Here is an 18,083-nt window from a genome sequence, read left to right as displayed (position 1 = left end):
AGACTCCATAATTATCCCCAATAGTGTGATGAACATTTTACTAATCAACAGAACTTATTAAGATAAGAGGATATGCCTCTCTAATCATGGTAGACTTTTTCATTTGAGCCGGGTTAAAGGTAAACTTAGGCTGCTAAAGCAAGATATAGACCTAAGGATTCTAGTGGCCTTAAGAATTTGAGAGATTCGCTAGGCTGTGGTGGCACAAGCCTTTAATTCCAACACCCAGGAGAGAAGACGATTTATACAAGTTTGAGGACAGCCTGGTCTATACAGAGAAACCCTGTCTGGAAAACCTGGGAAAAAAGAAAATTCCAAGTCACAGAAGAGATCACAGAAGAGTATACCCAAGCAAGTCAAAACTGTAAACAAACACTTTTTAAAAGTGGGTATTTGTTGTCAGATAGTCCGAATTTCAAACACAATTATAACATGTAGATGCTATATAATTATTTTTTTGTAAATTTACATGCTTATAAAATTTGTAAAATATAGAAAAGCAAAAAGAAACAAAAAATTCTGCCTGCAATCAATCAATGGAGGTTCATTAGCATCTTATGCTTTATAGTTTGATTCTACCCTCTGTATTCTCTGTACTGCGTCGGTTTCTTGGAGTTACTAACTATTGTTTATATATTGAGACAGATCTCTATGTATTTCCCACTGGCCTCTTACTCTCTAGTAGTTCAGACTGGCCTTGTATTTTCAATTACTCTGCCTTTACCTTTCAAGTGCTGTGATTACACAGTCTCAACGAATATTTCCTTGGCAGGTTAAAACTAATACCTCATTCTAAACAAGTGGTTATTTTGTTCTGGTTTTTGATTACCAAGTTTTAAAAAAAAATCACTACCATGTTTTACAATAACCTTCCCAAATAAATGTGAAGGAGACAGAAAAATAAGTGAAAATCGATCACAAGCTGGGCATTAGGACTAAACTAGGTTGCATTATTGATTTTTTTTTTTTAGATCAAATGGGTCACACGTCACCTCACTTAAATTCATAGCGGCACATTGAGTGGCGAATTAATATTCAATAGGGGTCCGCATCCTTTTAAACGTGTGGACTCTGGAACACTACAACTCCCTTCAGAAGAGGCGTAGGCTTAATAATAAAAGTCAATCCAGCGCCGAAATTACAGGTAGCCCAAATAGCAGAGAACTCTCCATGATAACCACAACAGGAAGTGTGCGCAAACAGCGTCCTCCCGGGGAGCAAAGACGCTACGGTCCCAGTGCGCAGACGCCGTGACGTCGCTCAGGGCCGCGCATGCGCTCACGTAGCCGCGCGCCCGGCCTAAACCCCTCACTTTGTCGTCACAGGGCAGATGATCAGGGTGCGTCCGCCTTTTTCCTCCCCCTTCCATCCTCCTCCCCTCCCCTCCCCTCGTCCCTTAATCTTCTCCCTATTTCCTCTCTCTCCCTCCCTGGGGCGTCTCCTGAAGATTCCCGCTTCCGGTCAGCGGCCGTCCGCAGAAGCGTGTCCCGCCTCTTCCGCCTCCCCGGTGGCGGCGCGGGTGGCGGAGGCAGTGGCGTCAGCGGCGACTGCGCGTCTCCTGTCAGGATCCGCAGGCAGGTCCCCTGGGCGGCCCAGCTGGACGTGGCCGAGCCGAAGCCCGGGGGCCGATGGCGATGAACTATAGCGCGAAGGATGAGGTGGACGGCGGGCCCACGGGCCCTTCTGGGGGCGCCGCCAAGACCCGGAGGCCGGATAACACGGCCTTTAAACAGCAACGGCTGCCCGCCTGGCAGCCCATCCTCACGGCTGGCACGGTGCTGCCCACCTTCTTCATCATCGGCCTCATCTTCATCCCCATCGGCATCGGCATCTTCGTCACCTCCAACAACATCCGTGAGATCGAGGTGAGGGAACGGCGTGGCGGTGATCCCCCCGAAGGTGACAGGCCGGCCCCGCCCTCTGGTGCCTTCTCGGTTTCTTCTTATGCGGCTTTTCTGAGTTTGCAGTTTTGTGTGTTAGCTTCCTTTTGCTCTCGATTTACCTGGCTGGAAACGGAATGAATAAAGCTAGAATGTCGGGTGGACAAGACTTATTTTGGGAGCAGTTTGCGTGCGTTTCCGAGAGATAGAGTGTATGTCTTTTAGAAGGAGAGAAGAGGAGAAAAAGTTAGATTTAGGTGTTTAAATCTGAGGCAACTCACAGGAGCAGACTGTTGTTATTTGAGTGGGAATTATTCCGGGACACCGAGATTAACAAATTGGTTGGGTGAAGGACCTGGAGTCATGAAGGTATTGATTCTTCTATGAAGAAATTAAGTCATACAGGGCACACACAGTAACTTGCATTTTGAGCTAATTAGGTACTTTTAGTTGTTGGCCACGATATAGTTAAAAGCACGAAACTTCAGTTCTGGTTTGTTTTTGGACTGTATTCATTTCTAATTATGCCCCACGGTGGTCCTAGTTCTCCCCGCTTGATTTTTAAAATGTGCAAATCAATGACTCCACACGAAATAAGTTGGAATCTAGCAATAAGCGATTTCACTGGCTTTGCTTTTTTGGAACATTCTACATAGACATGATAGAAACATTCTACTGGGGAAAACATTGTGTTTTGTGCTGGTGCAGCAATCACTGCATCTTTATCCATCCAAATCAGTAAAGATTGGTTGGTAGCAGAATGTGAGTACTGTGTGGCATCCAGTATTGGACGTCCACAAGTCGTCCTTCATATTTTAGGGGAGTTTTCATCTGTTTGAACTGGCAAGAGCGATGTTGAGTAACCCTGCTTTCTTCTGTTGTTATAAACATGTATTTTTGTGTACATAATTTAAAAATAAATATTACATTATGTGATTTAATTGGATGTCCCCAGTCATTTTAGCTAGGGAGTTTTGGTACCTTTTTCCAGTTTGCTAAAGAAAGATGGTTACTTTTTTTTTTTAACTGCACAGTGCATCAGTGTTAATGACAGAATCTAGAGTGTATTTTAAAAATCTTTTATTAAGGATTATTTTTAGTGTGTTGACTAGAGCAAAGTCACAGCACATGTTTTTAGTATTTATTTTTATCTTTGTGTTTTTAGCCTTGTGATAGTACTCAAATGTAGCCCAAAATGCTCCAAAATGTAAATGATGAAGCTCTGGGCCAGCCAGATTGAGCAGGAGAAAAGTTTTGATTTTAGAATATTTTGGATTTCAGACTTTGAGATTAGGTATGTTCAACTGGAGAAAACTATACAAATGTTACAGAATGTTTTTTTTTTTAAATGTTCTCAAATACAAAACACTTCTGTTCCCTGTCATACTCAAACCCTGAGCTCTGCAGCTTTAATTAGCTCAGATTTGATTTACTTTCTCTGAAGATTAGTTTCTTCATCTCTAAAATAAATAGAATAATGAATTTCTTCTAAGATTTCACAATTAGAAACGAAATAGTTGTGAGTTATGACTCATCAGCAGGTGAGAGTTAAAGATCATCGTGAGGTATGAACTGGACTGTTTAAGAGTGTTGTTACTGTCCTGATTCCAAGGTGTAAGCTCTCACACTGCATTTCCTTATTGAAATGATAGTAAATATAGTGGAATTCCTCCTAAGCATTAGAAAACTTGAATCATATTATTTAAACTTAAGATATTAAGATGAAAGCAGTGATGATTTGGATTGTGTATGAGTATTTACTAAATTGTTGAAAAACTAGTACTGTTTGCTATAGTATGAAAATAATTTTCTTTAAAACTTTTGGGTTCTGAAGTAAAGTAAGGTTCTGTATACTTAGTTATTAGTGAAATGGAAATTTCTTGTGCTTAGTGTGCCCCTGATTTTAAGAGTGTATTGTATTTTCCTCAGAGGGACAATGGAGTTAAGAGCCGGTGTGGAGCAGAAGTTGCAGCTCTCACTCTAGTTGGTGTTGGTGAGCTGCCCTTCCTACACTAAAGATGTGGAGCGGAGGATCCTTAAGATGTCGTCCACTTCTGAAATTCTGTGACTTCCAACTTAATTTTGATTTAAAACAATGCTATGTTCAAAATACCATAATTGAAATTAGAGGAAATGAAAATTAGTAGTTACTGGAAATTTTGTATTAACAGTAACACATGCAGATAGAGTGATTAAAATATGAGTGTTGGATATATAGCAAAATTATTTCAAATTAGGTCTGGAGTTATTAGAAAAACGTAGAGAGCTTTTCCAAAAGGGACATACACGTTTGTATGCTTACTCTCTGTTCTCTGTGTGTGCTGGAGATTGAACTCTGGACCACAAGGAAGTGCTGTACCACTAAGCTACCTCCATAGCTCCTCTACTTTTTGTTAGCTCCTAGCTCAGACTAAAAGCCTTTGAAGGTTATTAAGAGGAAGTAGGAAGAGCTGGAGAACTGGCTCAGCAGTTAAGAGCACTGGGTTCTTTTGTAAGAGTACCCAGGTTTGATTTCTAGTACCCACATGGTGGCTCACAACAGTCTCACTACAATTCTCGGTCATCCCATGTCCTCTTGCAGCCTCAGCAGGCATCAGATACCCATTTGGTCTGCTCACACACGTGGGAAGCAGAGGTGGGTGGATCTCTGAGCCTGGTCTACATAGAACTAAAAAGAAGATACTGTATCACATAAATACATAAATATAAAAATAAAGTAAAATGAAGTAAAATAAAATAAAGGTAAATTGGAAATGAGCAGTTCTTACCAAACTGATTCTTGCTCTCTTTTTTACATGGTTTGTTCTTTTTGAAAACTCAGTAGTCAGTTGTAGTATAGTTCAGGCTACTAGGGCAGAAGAAACTTATAAATCAAGATGTTTGGCTTGAAGTGTTTGCATAGAACTTGGAAAATTTAAAGTAAAGTTAGTAAGACCTTTCACATTTCCCCAGAAAAGCTATTTTATATTTTAATACTCATAGTTAGTATCCTTTTACCGTCCCTTGTTAAGTTTATGAATCTTACTTAGTTGGTTTTTAGATTTTTCTAAGTAAAATGAGTGTTTTAGAAAAGTACCACTGACAATTTTGTTAACCATTAAAATATTTTAATTACGAATATATTTATTGAAGACTTGTGTAATATACTTGCAGCAAAGACTGAATATTTCCTTTAATTTGACAACAATTAAGAGTCAAAGCTGGGCAGTGGTGGCGCACACCTTTAATCCCAGCACTTGGGAGGCAGAGGCAGGCGGATTTCTGAGTTCAAGGCCAGCCTGGTCAACAGAGTGAGTTCCAGGACGGCCAGGACTATACAGAGAAACCCTGTCTCAAAAAAACCAAAAAAAAAAAAAAAAAAAAGAGTCAAGTATATTCCCACCACAAGGCAATGAGTGACTTCTCTAAGGCTCTTGGCTAGGCCCAAATATGCAGCTAACTTGAAAGTACCATCTTTGTAACTTCTGTAAAAGCATTATCAGTGTGAAGTGATATCATTGTAAGTTAATGCTTAGAGAGCTGGATCACGAGTCATGTTCCTATAGCCCCAGATTCTTTGGCGATGCTTGAGGTAGCAAGATTGCTTGAATGTAGTAATTCAGTGCATAGACCTAGTGTCCAAAAACAGTAAAAGAAAAATTAATTAATGGTTAGAGTCAAATTTGGGTGTGCGATTTAAAACAACATTTAAGATAGATGGTAAATACAGTAATACCTAGAGTCTAGACATTTAAGTTAATATTGCTAAAATGTTGAAGTGTTAATTGGACTAGTCCCCCTCTTTGCTCAACTCCCAGCTTTCCTCTTTTTTTTTTTTTTTTTTTTTAAAAAAAAGCAACTCTATTTAATTTTCTATGCTCAGTTATTTTGTCCAGATTATTCCCTGTTCTTGATAAAAAAAATTGCTGTCTATGTGTTTCCTCCATTCTAGTTTGAATCCTTAGAGTGTAAGGTTCTTGAAGGAGCTTAAATCTTTGCGCTGCATTCAGTAATCTTTGTTTTTACATAAACTTCTGCATAGTATCAAGAAAGGATAAGGGTTTGTTTTTAAAGAAATGATTGTTAAAGAGTGGGCATTTTATGCTAAGAAATGTAATGATTTTAATGCTCAAATGTATTGCAGTAACTAAACAGGGAACCTTTGGCAAGAGCTTTGCGTAAAAGGGCTTTTGTTTCCTGTAAATACCTGCCTGAGTGGTTTTTTTGTTTTTTGTTGTTGGTTTTTGTTTGTTTGGATTTTTGCAGGGATGGTAGGGGCAGGAACTAAGACTGGTTTTGCAGATGAGCGTTTGTAGTTTGGTTAAAGGAAACACTAACTTGAATACCAATTTTATGGGGTATTTCCTTCAAAGAATTCAGTTCTTCCCATAAGTGGAGCTATGTTGCTACCAAGAAATTGTATATAACTATTGTGATTATATCTTGAATTTCATCAGCCAATAAAGGTACAAACCCTCTTTTCTTAAAAAGACTATAAGTCCTCGTTGGCCTCTGCAGCCTAAAATATTTATTTTCCAGCCTTTTATAGAGATAAAACTACCCTTCTCCCCCTGATTTAGAGTTTCAAAGTAATGTACTGGCAAATTTAGCATGCATTACCAAAATAGTTGTGTTGAATTACTCATTCTGAGGACTTCAGAAAATTCTTAAAGTACTTAAAATGTTCCCTTTAATGTAATCTGATTAGTACTCAAAGTGACCTATCTTAGTCAGCATCTTGTTATGTGACCTATTTAGGTATTATATTGATTTCCTTTCAGATAAATCTACATCAAAAAACAAAAAAGAAAGTTTCCAACTCTTCCTTGTATACAGTACAGAAATGCATGTCCTTCAAATTCCTCTTTATCACCACATTAAATTCAGTATTTTTCTAAGGAATAGGAAAGCTATGGTTTTAGGATTGCTAAGAAGAAATGTTACCTTGACTTAGGGGAACATTCATAGTTGTCTGGGAACTATGAATGAGAAGATGTGAAATGTGGTAACTTTTCAACTAATCTCATTATCCACCTCGTCCATACTGCCTCTGGTGTTTTGTCATTAGGATTTAAGAGTTAGAAGGGCTTATGCTTACTGTATTCTGAACGATGCCTAATAGACTTTTGACATAAAAACATGTTAATTTTCAAAATAGAGGATTTGTGTCCCTTCTTCTTGGCAGCCTCTTTTCCTGTGACATTTAGAACCATTATTCCCTAGTAAACTTGGTCTTTTGAAAACTAGTGAGTGTTACTTCTGTGTGGCTGATTTTAGTAGGTCAAGCTCCTGTTGAGTTTGAGCTGACAAAGGATATAGTGGTTATTTGATAGTGAAAACTCATACATTAAGTTGTTTATCAAGGATTTTTGATCAGTTTTGGGCATTTTCCATATTCAAAGTACCTCTTTGGGCATAGGAAATTATTGAAAACCTTCGATGACAGGACTTTTTTCCTTTCTTTTTTTGAAGAGGGCATTCCTTTCAGGGAAGGTAGGGTGACTTAAAGTAGTTGGAGATGCAGATGTCACTCAGTGAAAGAGTACTTCCCTAGCTGTATAAGGCCCTGGGTTCAATCCCCAGCTCTGGAAGACAAAAACACTTAAGCTGGGCATAGTGATGTATGCCCTGTCACTTAGGAGGTGGGTTCCAGAAGGGTCCAAGAATTCAAGGCCAATCTTAGCTACATAGAGATTTGAGACCATTCTGGGCTTTCTATACCCCCAACCCTCCATCCCCGAGAATAAAACAAAACAAAAAAACTAAGTAGGAGAGAAACAAAGAAAAGAAATATCACAGGAAAACTAAGCATCACTATGTGAGTGACACAGAATGTGCCTGAGTAGTAGAAAAAAATATAAACTTTTGCTGGATGTGGTAGAGCATGCGTCCTAGTTCTGTTTCCTGTTATAATAAAACACCTTGGCAGGGAAATTAGTGGAGAGGGGGTTTATTTTAGCTCACTTCCAGGTTTCAGTCCATATTGCAGAGGAGTCAGGGTGGCAGGAACTTGAAATAGTCATGTTCACAGTCAAGAACAGAGAGAGATGAATGCATCAATGACTATATTCATCTGTTTTTTTCCATATATATATGTATGTATTCTCCAGAATCTAAACACAGGGATTGATGCTTTAACCTTTCGTCTAGATCTTCTGCATCAGTGAACCTGTTAAAGACATTTCTCCACAGATATACCTACAGGGCAATCCAGTCTAGACAACCACTCATTGAGATTCCTTTCCCAAATAGTTCTAGACTAAAAGATGATGATTAAAACTAAACATCACAACTCTCCCACTTGTCAACCTGATGTTTACAATGTCACCTTTAAGCCACAGCATGAAAGTCCTTGTCCTCCAAGTCTAATATTTACCTCATAATTTAAAATGCAATTCAACTGTAAATTATCATTGTCTTTAAAAATTCTAGCTTTAAAAATTTAAAGCTTAAATTGTGAGGTTCTGTAAAATAAAAATGAAGTTACATACTTCTAGCATATAATGACACAAAGCAAACATGATTATTCCAAAAAGGAAGGACCAGGGGCATAAAACAGTTATACCAAAGCAAAACAAAAATCTGGCAAGAAAACATCAAATACTACAGCTGTGTGTCCAGCATTTGAGTGGGGCTTGTAAAGTAATTGTTTGGGCTCCAAAGCTTTTGAATAGCCTTCTAGTTGGCCTTGGTAGATGCCCTAAGGTTCTAACATCTTCAGTATCCTGGAGTCTCCATTGAAACTTTAGTTTTGCAGCTACATATAGTAGCTTCTCATCATCTTGCATTCTCTTATGCCTTCAAAAACCATTATCACATGGAGGGTGTTTTTTATGTTGCCGATTTTGCTACCAGCTTCAGATATACTCCAGGTCACTTTGGACCACAGCTCTATTAGCTTTTTGTGTTGACCTGGGGAAATACTTGCTGTTGTCCCAGTGCTTCACAGGAGGGTTTTCTATAGTGGTACTGATCTCTGTATATATCACGTCTTCATATAAATGATGTCTGTATGTATGCATCTTCAGTACCAGTCTGAATGCCATCCTGTGTTGAAATTTTCTCTGCCAAACAAATCAGTTCATTATCTTTAAACTTTTTTTTGTTTTGTTTGTTTGTTTTGAGACAGGGTTTCTCTGTGTAGCCCTGGCTGTCCTGGAACTCACTCTGTAGACCAGGCTGGCCTGGAACTCAGAAATCCACCTGCCTTTGCCTCCCAAGTGCTGGGATTAAAGCTGTGCGCCACCACTGCCCAGCTTAAATTAAACTTTTTAAGTTCTTAGAGCACAGGCAGAAAAAAAATCTTGTCCAGAATATCTCATCAATGGCCCCAGTGCCTGATAGAGTCTTTGTTCCCCTATGAAGCCTTGTGAGCTGGGCCTCCATTATCCTCATTTGTCTCAGCATTCTTACCTTACAAGTTTGCATAGAACAACTCACTAAGCTCTGCTTCTAGCATTCGGCAGCAGGTATGATCGACATTTTATATATCCATTAGAATTTGTTTCAACCGTGAGTAGTCAAGATTTTCATTGCATATCAAATGCCTTAGGAACATAACAAGGTAGTTCTGTTTTACAGAGTCTTCTATCTGAAGCTTACTGCCCTGACATTCTTAGTGATTAATTCTTAAGCTCAATTTCAGATTTGTGGCCAGACTTCTGGTTACCTTTTTTGGGTATCAGCAGTGTAGATTGAAGGGTTAACAAAAGGTTAAAGAAAGGCTTTTTAAAGAAGGTTCTTGCAAGCTTCTACACTGCACTGGCTGCTTGGTAGCATAGTCATACTAGCTTCAAGTCACACTGGAAATTTTAGTTTTATTCTATTAACAAGAAAAGTATCACAAAAATTGGGATGAGAGTCTGTCAGTGGTCAGTCTCTGCATTACAAGGTTGTAGAAGTATTTACTGTCTAGTAAAATGGTACGTCAAACAAATGAGAATTGGGTCTTTTCGATGTGGTAGTCCAGTGGCTCGGGTGTGCAGTTTTACATTGATTTTAGTATTGAATTGAACTTAATAGTAAAATAGATTATGTGTTAATTTTTATGTGAAGAGCAAATTAGGTATGTGGTTTTGCCAATAAGTTATAAAACTGTGTGTGTGTGTGTGTGTGTGTGTGTGTATGAGAGAGAGAGAGAGAGAGAGAGAGAGAGAGAGAGAGAGAGAGAGAGGGAGAGGGAGAGGGAGAGGAAGAAGGAGAGGGAGAAAGAGAAAGAGAGAGAGAGATAATGCTATAGAAGGAATATTGAAATACTGAATATCATTACTTAAAAATAATCTATTCAGTATCTACATTTGTTTTGTTTTTTTCTTAAAACATCTCACCTTAATTCTGTTTACTATTAAAACTTTAATACTGGGGGCTGGAGAGATGGCTCAGTGGTTAAGAGCACTGACTGCACTTCCAGAGGTCCTGAGTTCAAATCCCAGCAACCACATGGTGGCTCACAACCATCTGTAATGAGATCTGATGCCCTCTTCTGGTGTTTTCATATATAATAAATAAATAAATCTTTAAAAAAAACTTTAATACTTTTTGAGAGTTTGCTAATCTTATATGATTCTACTATTACATTATTTTGGGTGAGCAATTGACGTAGTGAGTATTTGCTTTCAGTTTATTCACAAAGAAGGGGTTTATATACTAGTTAATAATTTCATCTGTTCATTTTAAAACTTTTTTTTAGATTTATTATTTTAATTTGTGTGGGTATTTTGCCCCCGTGTTATATATGTCTGTACATCACATGCATGCCTGATGGCTGCCATCAGAAGAGGGTATTGGAGTTGAAGATGGTTGTGAGCCACCATGTGGGTGTGGAGAATCAAACCAAGGTCCTTTGTAAGAGCAATAGGTACTTTTAAGCATTCAGCCATTTCCCCAGCCCAATATTGTCCATTCTTATTGATCATTAATTTGCTTCTTAATTTATTGCTTCTGATATGTATTAGATGGTAGAAAATACTCAGGAGAAAAAAGAAGGGCTTAAAGATGGCCTATAGATTTAAATAGTACATGGCTAAAACACATGAGTGGCCGGGCAGTGGTGGCGCACGCCTTTAATCCCAGCACTTGGGAGGCAGAGGCAGGTGGATTTCTGAGTTTGAGGCCAGCCTGGTCTACAAAGTGAGTTCCAGGACAGCCAGGGCTACACAGAGAAACCCCGTCTCGAAAAACAAAAAACAAAACCAAAAAAACTCCACATGAGTGATTAACTCTGAGTTACCAATAATGCATCGGTGTTGCATTAAGGAAAGAAAGAAAAGGACTTCTCTTTGGAGTCATTTAACCAAGAGCAAATCCAGATTTGAGTTCTTTATTTTGTGCTTCTGGTGTCTTGTTTTCTGTCTGTTGCATGTGTGTGAATTTGTACCTGCTGGAAGACTGTCTTTCGAATCTATTCCTGTGCAGGTATCTCTGTCTGTCCTGAGTATCTGTCTGTTGTAGGACTGTGTGTCTGTTCGTGTATATCTGTTCTTAACTAAGGGCTTTCACCTGTTTCTGTTGAAAAGCACAGAAAGTAATGAGAGATACTGTACAAAAAATTTTAAGAGTTTTACAAGGACATTACGTCACTAATTTCAAAAGGCTCCCAACTGACCCAGACAACAAACAGTACTACAAATATCATTGTTTATCAAGTAGTATCCAAGTGTGTTCAATATTTATGGCGGATATTCATTTTAGAAGATTGCTTTTAATCTCCATGTTTGCTGCTTTCAGCAAGCTATACATTTGCATTGTTCTAGGTCAGGGCCATGAAAAAGTGCATATATTGAGATTTCTGCTATCCATTCGCTTAGACTGTAAAAGTTGATTACATGGGAACTCTCAGGCAAGTAAAGTTGATTGCTACTTTGTTCTCTTAAAAGCAGGTTAAACAAACAGGCTGAGTACACAGTAGGATAGCTGTCACAAGTGACCTTAAGGTATTTATTAACTCTGGCTGTGAGGTCCTATAAAAGTTTCAGTTTCTTATAAGGATGGTTTTTATTATAATGTCTTGCCACAAAATGGCATGTGTTGGGGAGCCCTAAGTAATGGTGTGGATATTCGAGGGGCGACTACTCCATGCAAAAGTAGAAAGGGAAAGGAAGGAGTGTGCTTAACAAAAAGAGGAACAAAAAAGAAGCCATTGTGGCAGTGTGAGAAGGGGCAAATACAGCTCAAAGCACTATAGTTAGGGTGTACATTACACGGGCCAGTGTTAGGACTACAGGCAATGTGATGAGAAGCCATTAAACAGTTTTGCATAGCTAAGTCATTCCTTAGACATAAACCTGATGCTGTAAAAGAAATTAATGAACTGAAATTGATGAAGGAAAATAGGTTGTTTACAGTGTAATTAAGTGAGAGAAGAGCAGAAATCTAATTCTTCTCCATTAGATTATCTTACCGTTTATAGGAAACCACTGGACAGAGAACATGTGTCTCTGTCTCCCTCTCCTTAGGGCTTACTTGTAGGATTTGGAGAGGAGGGAGAGAAGGTGGGTTCTAGAGTACCAGTGGACCTTCAGTTAAGAGATTTGTTAGTCTCACATCAAGTCGTATGAGGATTGGGTAGAAGGTAAACAAAGTGAAGTGTTTGCTGTTAAGGAGTTCTGTAGAAGGGGGAGGTCCTGAACTGCAATCCTGTAGGCTTTATTTATATGCAGCCTGTACTACCTGACCTGGTCACAGAGACTCTGGATAGGGGGATTAGTGTGTGGCTATAGTCTAGTTACCTTGGGCTCCACACTGTGGGATTTGTGTGAGGGTAGAGGGCTCTTTCTTTGTGAGAACTGTGTGGCCTTTCAGCTTTACAGCAGCTGTGAGGAAAAGACACTAGATGCGGAGGGGCTCAGTCTGTGAAGTTCTTTGGTGGAAGCATCTGGAAGGTTTGGCTTTTAACAGGAATCTTTATTATAAAGTGACCTAATGACACTTTAACTGTTAAGAGTGACTTGGGCTTGACATAATATGGAGATTATTGCCTGTGGCATAAGAGTAGAAGTAGGATATTTGTGATTGGGAGAAACCGTTTCTCACTCTAGATGTATGGAGACCATTCCATATCTCCCCCCCACACACACACACACACACTGGAGTAATTCCACATTTGGATGCTTATGTACAGACCTTATAATGTAAGCCCTGTCTGACATCACTTATCTATAATAGTATCAGATCCAGCTGATTAAGGACTAGTTTTGTTATTTGTTCTGTTTGGTGATTAGGGTTTTTGGTGCAAGGGAATGAACTAAGTGTTGTCCTAATTTAAAATAAGGAAAATAATAACAAACTTTGCAGGGCCACTTTACTTTTAAAAGTTTTATTTTATGTTATTTTATATGTATGGGTGTTTTGCTTGCATGCTTGTCTGTTTACCATATGCTTGCCTTGGATCCCCTAGAGCTAGTGGTTGTGAGCCATTAGTGTAAGTGCTTGGAACTGAAGCTGAGTCTCCTGCAAGAGCTCTTTATTGCTGGGCCATCTGTCTCTAAAGCCCATTCTTTAAGATGACTTATATTAAGTTCATATATGACTGACAGAACACATGTGATAGCAGTAGTCAATAAAATACAGTGTGTTGTTATGGCTCACTGACCTTCTTAGCTTTATCTCTTTGCTTTCTATCATGAAAATTCTCCATAATATAAAGTGTTAGTTCTCATTGTCTTTATCTCTTTTCCAGTGCTGCCTCTTTTTTTTTTTTATCTCTCTTTTTCTGGGTTTGCTCTGGTTTTTACTTCTTCTAAAAAGTACAGATTATTTGCTAAAGATTGTCTCTCTGCTATCCAGTTTGACAGCTTTCTTGTATTAGTGAAGTCTGCCCTCTGGTTGAGTAGACTGACCATTCCTGGGTAAATGTGGTTTAGCAGAAGCAGCATGCTTGAGTCAGAGATCTTGGATTTTAGAATAGCACTTGGAAAGTTTCTGAGTATGTTCTTTTTATGTAATAGAGGTAGCATAGTAGGATTTTGGTGAGGATCAGATAACGTAATGTGTATAAAGGAAAGCTGTCAACTGTTGACGGTATATATAACATTACGTTATATAGTTCTAGTACTTTGTAGTGTGCCTTGCTCTTATTAAAATTTAAAAGTTAGCTAGAATAAATTTTAAAAACACTGTTTTCATAGTCACTCGAAGTTAAAAGATGCAACTTTTAATGCACTTTAAAAGTTAGTAATCAACAATTCATGATGAATGTATTATAGCTATCTGCTTTAAGTATTATTTGATATTTAGTAATTAATAAAATGTTGAGTTTTATTATACTGATATTATTTGATTTTCAGTTCCATCAAATTTTTGTTTAGTTAAGTGAAGTCTGACTCTTTGTACAAGTGATCAATTAAAGAAGATGACTTAAGAAGTTTCTATTTATATTTCTTAGATAAGTCTTTTTCTTTTTGGAGGTTGTTTTTTTTTTTTTTGGTTTTTCGAGACAGGGTTTCTCTGTGTAGCCCTGTCTGTCCTGGAACTCACTCTGTAGACCAGGCTATCCTCGAACTCTCGAACTCAGAAATCCGCCTGCCTCTGCCTCCCAAGTGCTGGGATTAAAGGCGTGCACCACCACCGCCCGGCACTTAGATAAGTCTTAAGAGAAAGAAATGTGAAGTTAAAAATGCAGTTTCCTTTGCGGTTTAATTTGACATAAATTTGGTATGTAAGTGGACTGATATGTACAAGCAGGCTTTATAGATTTGTAGCACACAAGTCTAATGAAATTCATGTGTGCTTTTCTGTCTTCATTTAATTTTTGTTACATGCCTTGCTTATTGGTGATATTTGCAGTGAAAAGAAGAAACTAAAGCAAAGTTCTACTAGTTAACAAATAAGCTTCTGTGAAAATTAGTTGTACAGAACATTATGTAACAATTTGATAACACTAAGCATTCTTAAGTTATTGCAGGTTTTTAAAAGTTACCTGTTACAATTTAGATGGTGGTTCTATTTTCTAGGTCCAGATTTTAATTTAAAATTTTCTCAGTTATAAAGATAACTATTTAATATTTTTAACATGTAAGACTGTTTACCATAAAACTCTTAGTTATCAAGAGATTTCGAAGATTAGTCACAGACTGACAGAAAATAATTTAAACATCTGATAATTGTTACCTAAAAGAACACTTAAAATTTAAAATTGAAACAGCCTGATAAAAATGAGCTCAAGAGCTGGGCAGTGGTGGCGCACACCTTTAATCCCAGCACTTGGGAGGCAGAGGCAGGCGGATTTCTGAGTTCGAGGCCAGCCTGGTCTACAGAGTGAGTTCCAGGACAGCCAGAGCTATACAGAGAAACTCTGTCTCGAAAAACCAAAAAAAAAAAAAAAAAAAAAAAAGCTCAAGACCTGATTAGATACCTCCTCAAGGAAGATAAAGGGCTTTAAGCACCTGGTGGAACTGCTGGAACAAAATACTATAGACCAGTGACATAAGTCACAGACATGGGCTAGGCATGGCATACGCCTTTAGGCTAGCACTCTGGAAGGAGAGGCGAGAGGATCTTTGTCGGTTCTGGATCAGGTTGGTCTTGTCTTTTAGTAGGTAAATAGATAAACTGTAGTATGTAAAACTCTGAAAAGATATAGAGGAAACTTAAGTGTAGGTTGCTAAGTAAAGTAAGCCAGTATGAAAACAGTCTCCAACTTTGGGAAAGACAAAACTATGAGGACAGTGAAAAGGTGAGTGCTTACTGTGGTTTAATACAGAAGATGAATAGGTAAAAGAAAGATAAAGGATTTTTTTAGGACAGTTAAAAGTATTTTATGTTATAATGGTAGGTTATATATGTTTATATATTGTTTAAACCTATAGAATTTTCAACCAAAAATGAACTTGAAACTAAACTGTAGGTGAAGATAATTTCAGTGTTCATATATTGTTGTAATAGACCACTTTGGGGAGAAATATTGATTGTGGAGTGGTTACCTGACCAAAAAAAACTCAAAGAAAAAAATATTTATTTGTGTTGTTTCACAGCGTCAGACATTCAGCTCATAGCTTGCTTTTTTCTGTGTCTGAAAAGAGATAACATCATGGTAGCAGAAACATGTAGCAGAAGGTGAGCAGGAAGTAGTGAGAGGAGATTTGCAGGGATAAGATGCTACCAAGGACCTTGTGCCCCAGAAACATGCTTCTATCCAGGTCCACTTCTCAGTTTCCAGAACATCACAAAATAGCATCACCAGCTAGGAGCAAAATCCCAACTCATGGGCACTTTTGAAGGGACACTTACTATCCAAACTGTAACAACAGGACAGCCTGTGCATCCACAGACAGCTCTAACCAAGTTCTCTCAAAAAATAAAGTGTGTTTAATTCTTTTTATTCATAATGGAAAAAAAAAAACAAATTTGGGGTACCACAGCAAGACTTCTGACAGTTCTGTCAGTTAGCATCATATTCCACAGGTTCAAAGCACACTCCCTAGTAATTGGCTTTACTTTTTATACAAAGTAGTTCCCTAAGCTAAGCACATTTCTTGCTTCAAAGTCAGGGGGCTCCCAAGTTCCCTTCTCCTCCCTACCTCTTACAAGATAGATCCTCATTTCAGATGCCATATACTGTGGGAAGAGGAAGGTTCTTGAAAGAAACACAAGGGTGAGAGTCTGAACACAGAGCTTCCCATGCCCTCTCCCTGTATCTTAGTAATTTAGACCTTACAAACATTTACGTCTTTATACATTATGCAGTTTTATCCATATGACTATTTCTTTGGGTGGAAAAGGAAGACTGTGAGCAACAGTGAACAAGAAGGAGCTTCTTTACTATTTAATGCCTTACACTGTTAAAGTACACAACAGGAGTTTTTGTCTGTATTGCTTTGTTGACTTTTTTTCAATAGCAGGTTATGCAAGTTTTAGGTTTCTCTTTTCTCCAAGGAACTGCTTGCTTAACCTTTTTCTTTTGCAGATTGATTACACTGGAACAGAACCTTCCAGCCCCTGCAATAAATGTTTATCTCCGAATGTGACATCTTGTGCTTGTACCATTAACTTCACACTGGAACAGTCGTTTGAGGTCTGTGTTTCAAAGTAATCTGTTAGAAAAGGCATGTTTAAAAATAATAGTACTTTTTATTCATAATTTATATTAACAGATCAACTTAGTTTATTGAATTCTATAGACATTTGAAGGTCGTTCTATATATTTGGTTATTGCATCATTAGATTAGTTAAATCTGGTAATTAAATGCATTAATTTGAATTCTCTGCCTTTTAGTATTTTGTAGATGAAATTTAAGGCATTTTCATTATTCATGATCCATATTTTAAAGGGCAAGAATCAATTTTTTTTTGTCAAGTTTATAATTTTCTTGTGCTTGTACTTTAAAATTATTTCTTGGTACTTGGATTTCTTTTTAGATGGTATAAATTCTTAGCCTTTTAAATTTTTTCTAAATTTTTAAAATAACTTTTAATTATAAGTCTTTCTTAAGACAACATTCATCATCCCATTAGTTAATTGAATTATTTTTTGAGGTGTGAAACAGTACCCAAAAAACAAATACTTATTAAAACTTTATTGATATTTTTATAGTGTGGTATTTGGATCCCACCCTGTGTGTACATGTGTGTAGGAGTGTGGGTATGCACATTCGTGCCTATGTGACATTTAATACTGGTCTCTAGTCTTGGTAAATGAACATATGGGAAAGAACATAAAATTTCAGAATTCGCTTGGGTAGAGACCAGTTTGTTCTACCCTGTATGTGAAAATTGAATTTAAAACCATTCTTCAGAAGCCAGGTGGTGGTGGTGCATGATTGTTGAAAACCTTTAGTCCTAGGAGACAGGCAGGCAGATCCCTGTAAGTTTGAGGTCAGCATGGTCTACAGAGCAAGTTCTAGGACAACCAAGACTACAGAGTACAAAACAAAACACCCCAAAATAAAAAAAGAACCTAACCACATTCTTCAGGAAGCAAAGCTGTCACAATACATACCAAGGTTTGAGTGTCCTCATTCAGATTTTCTATAGGTAGTGATAACTTTAGTAGTTTCTGGTGGATGGAAGCCATCTAGTGGTTATAGATACTCTTACACTAAAGTAAAAGCGCCTTTGGGACTAAGATATGAAAACCGATTTGGGAGAAGTCTGAAAAGTGCAGTGGTGGGCATATTATAAAAATGCAATAAGCTTTGGTTTTGTGCAGAATTGAAGAAATGAGAGGGTTTGAACAAGTTAGAGGTTTTGTTGCCTTCTCCTTATTCAAAATGTTTATTTTAACTTGGG

The 18,083-nt window shown here is 37.9% G+C and overlaps 1 protein-coding gene across 1 annotated transcript in view; it reads left to right on the top strand.

Moving 5' to 3' along the window:
• Positions 1 to 1,518: 1,518 nt before the first annotated feature.
• The window catches only part of Tmem30a (transmembrane protein 30A), a 29,656-nt gene continuing 13,091 nt past the window's right edge, over positions 1,519 to 18,083 (top strand). Inside the window, exons 1-2 of the mRNA XM_028784663.1 lie at positions 1,519 to 1,865; positions 16,762 to 16,869. Coding sequence (XP_028640496.1) covers positions 1,629 to 1,865; positions 16,762 to 16,869 — 345 coding nt within the window. The 5' untranslated portion in view covers positions 1,519 to 1,628. The remainder of the gene's footprint in view (positions 1,866 to 16,761; positions 16,870 to 18,083) is intronic.

This window comes from Grammomys surdaster, unplaced genomic scaffold (genome assembly GCF_004785775.1).
Source record: "Grammomys surdaster isolate TR1022 unplaced genomic scaffold, NIH_TR_1.0 124554, whole genome shotgun sequence".
Taxonomy (NCBI): Eukaryota; Metazoa; Chordata; class Mammalia; order Rodentia; family Muridae; genus Grammomys; species Grammomys surdaster.
Note: the sequence above shows the minus strand (reverse complement) of the source record. Positions and strands in the feature narration are given on the sequence as shown.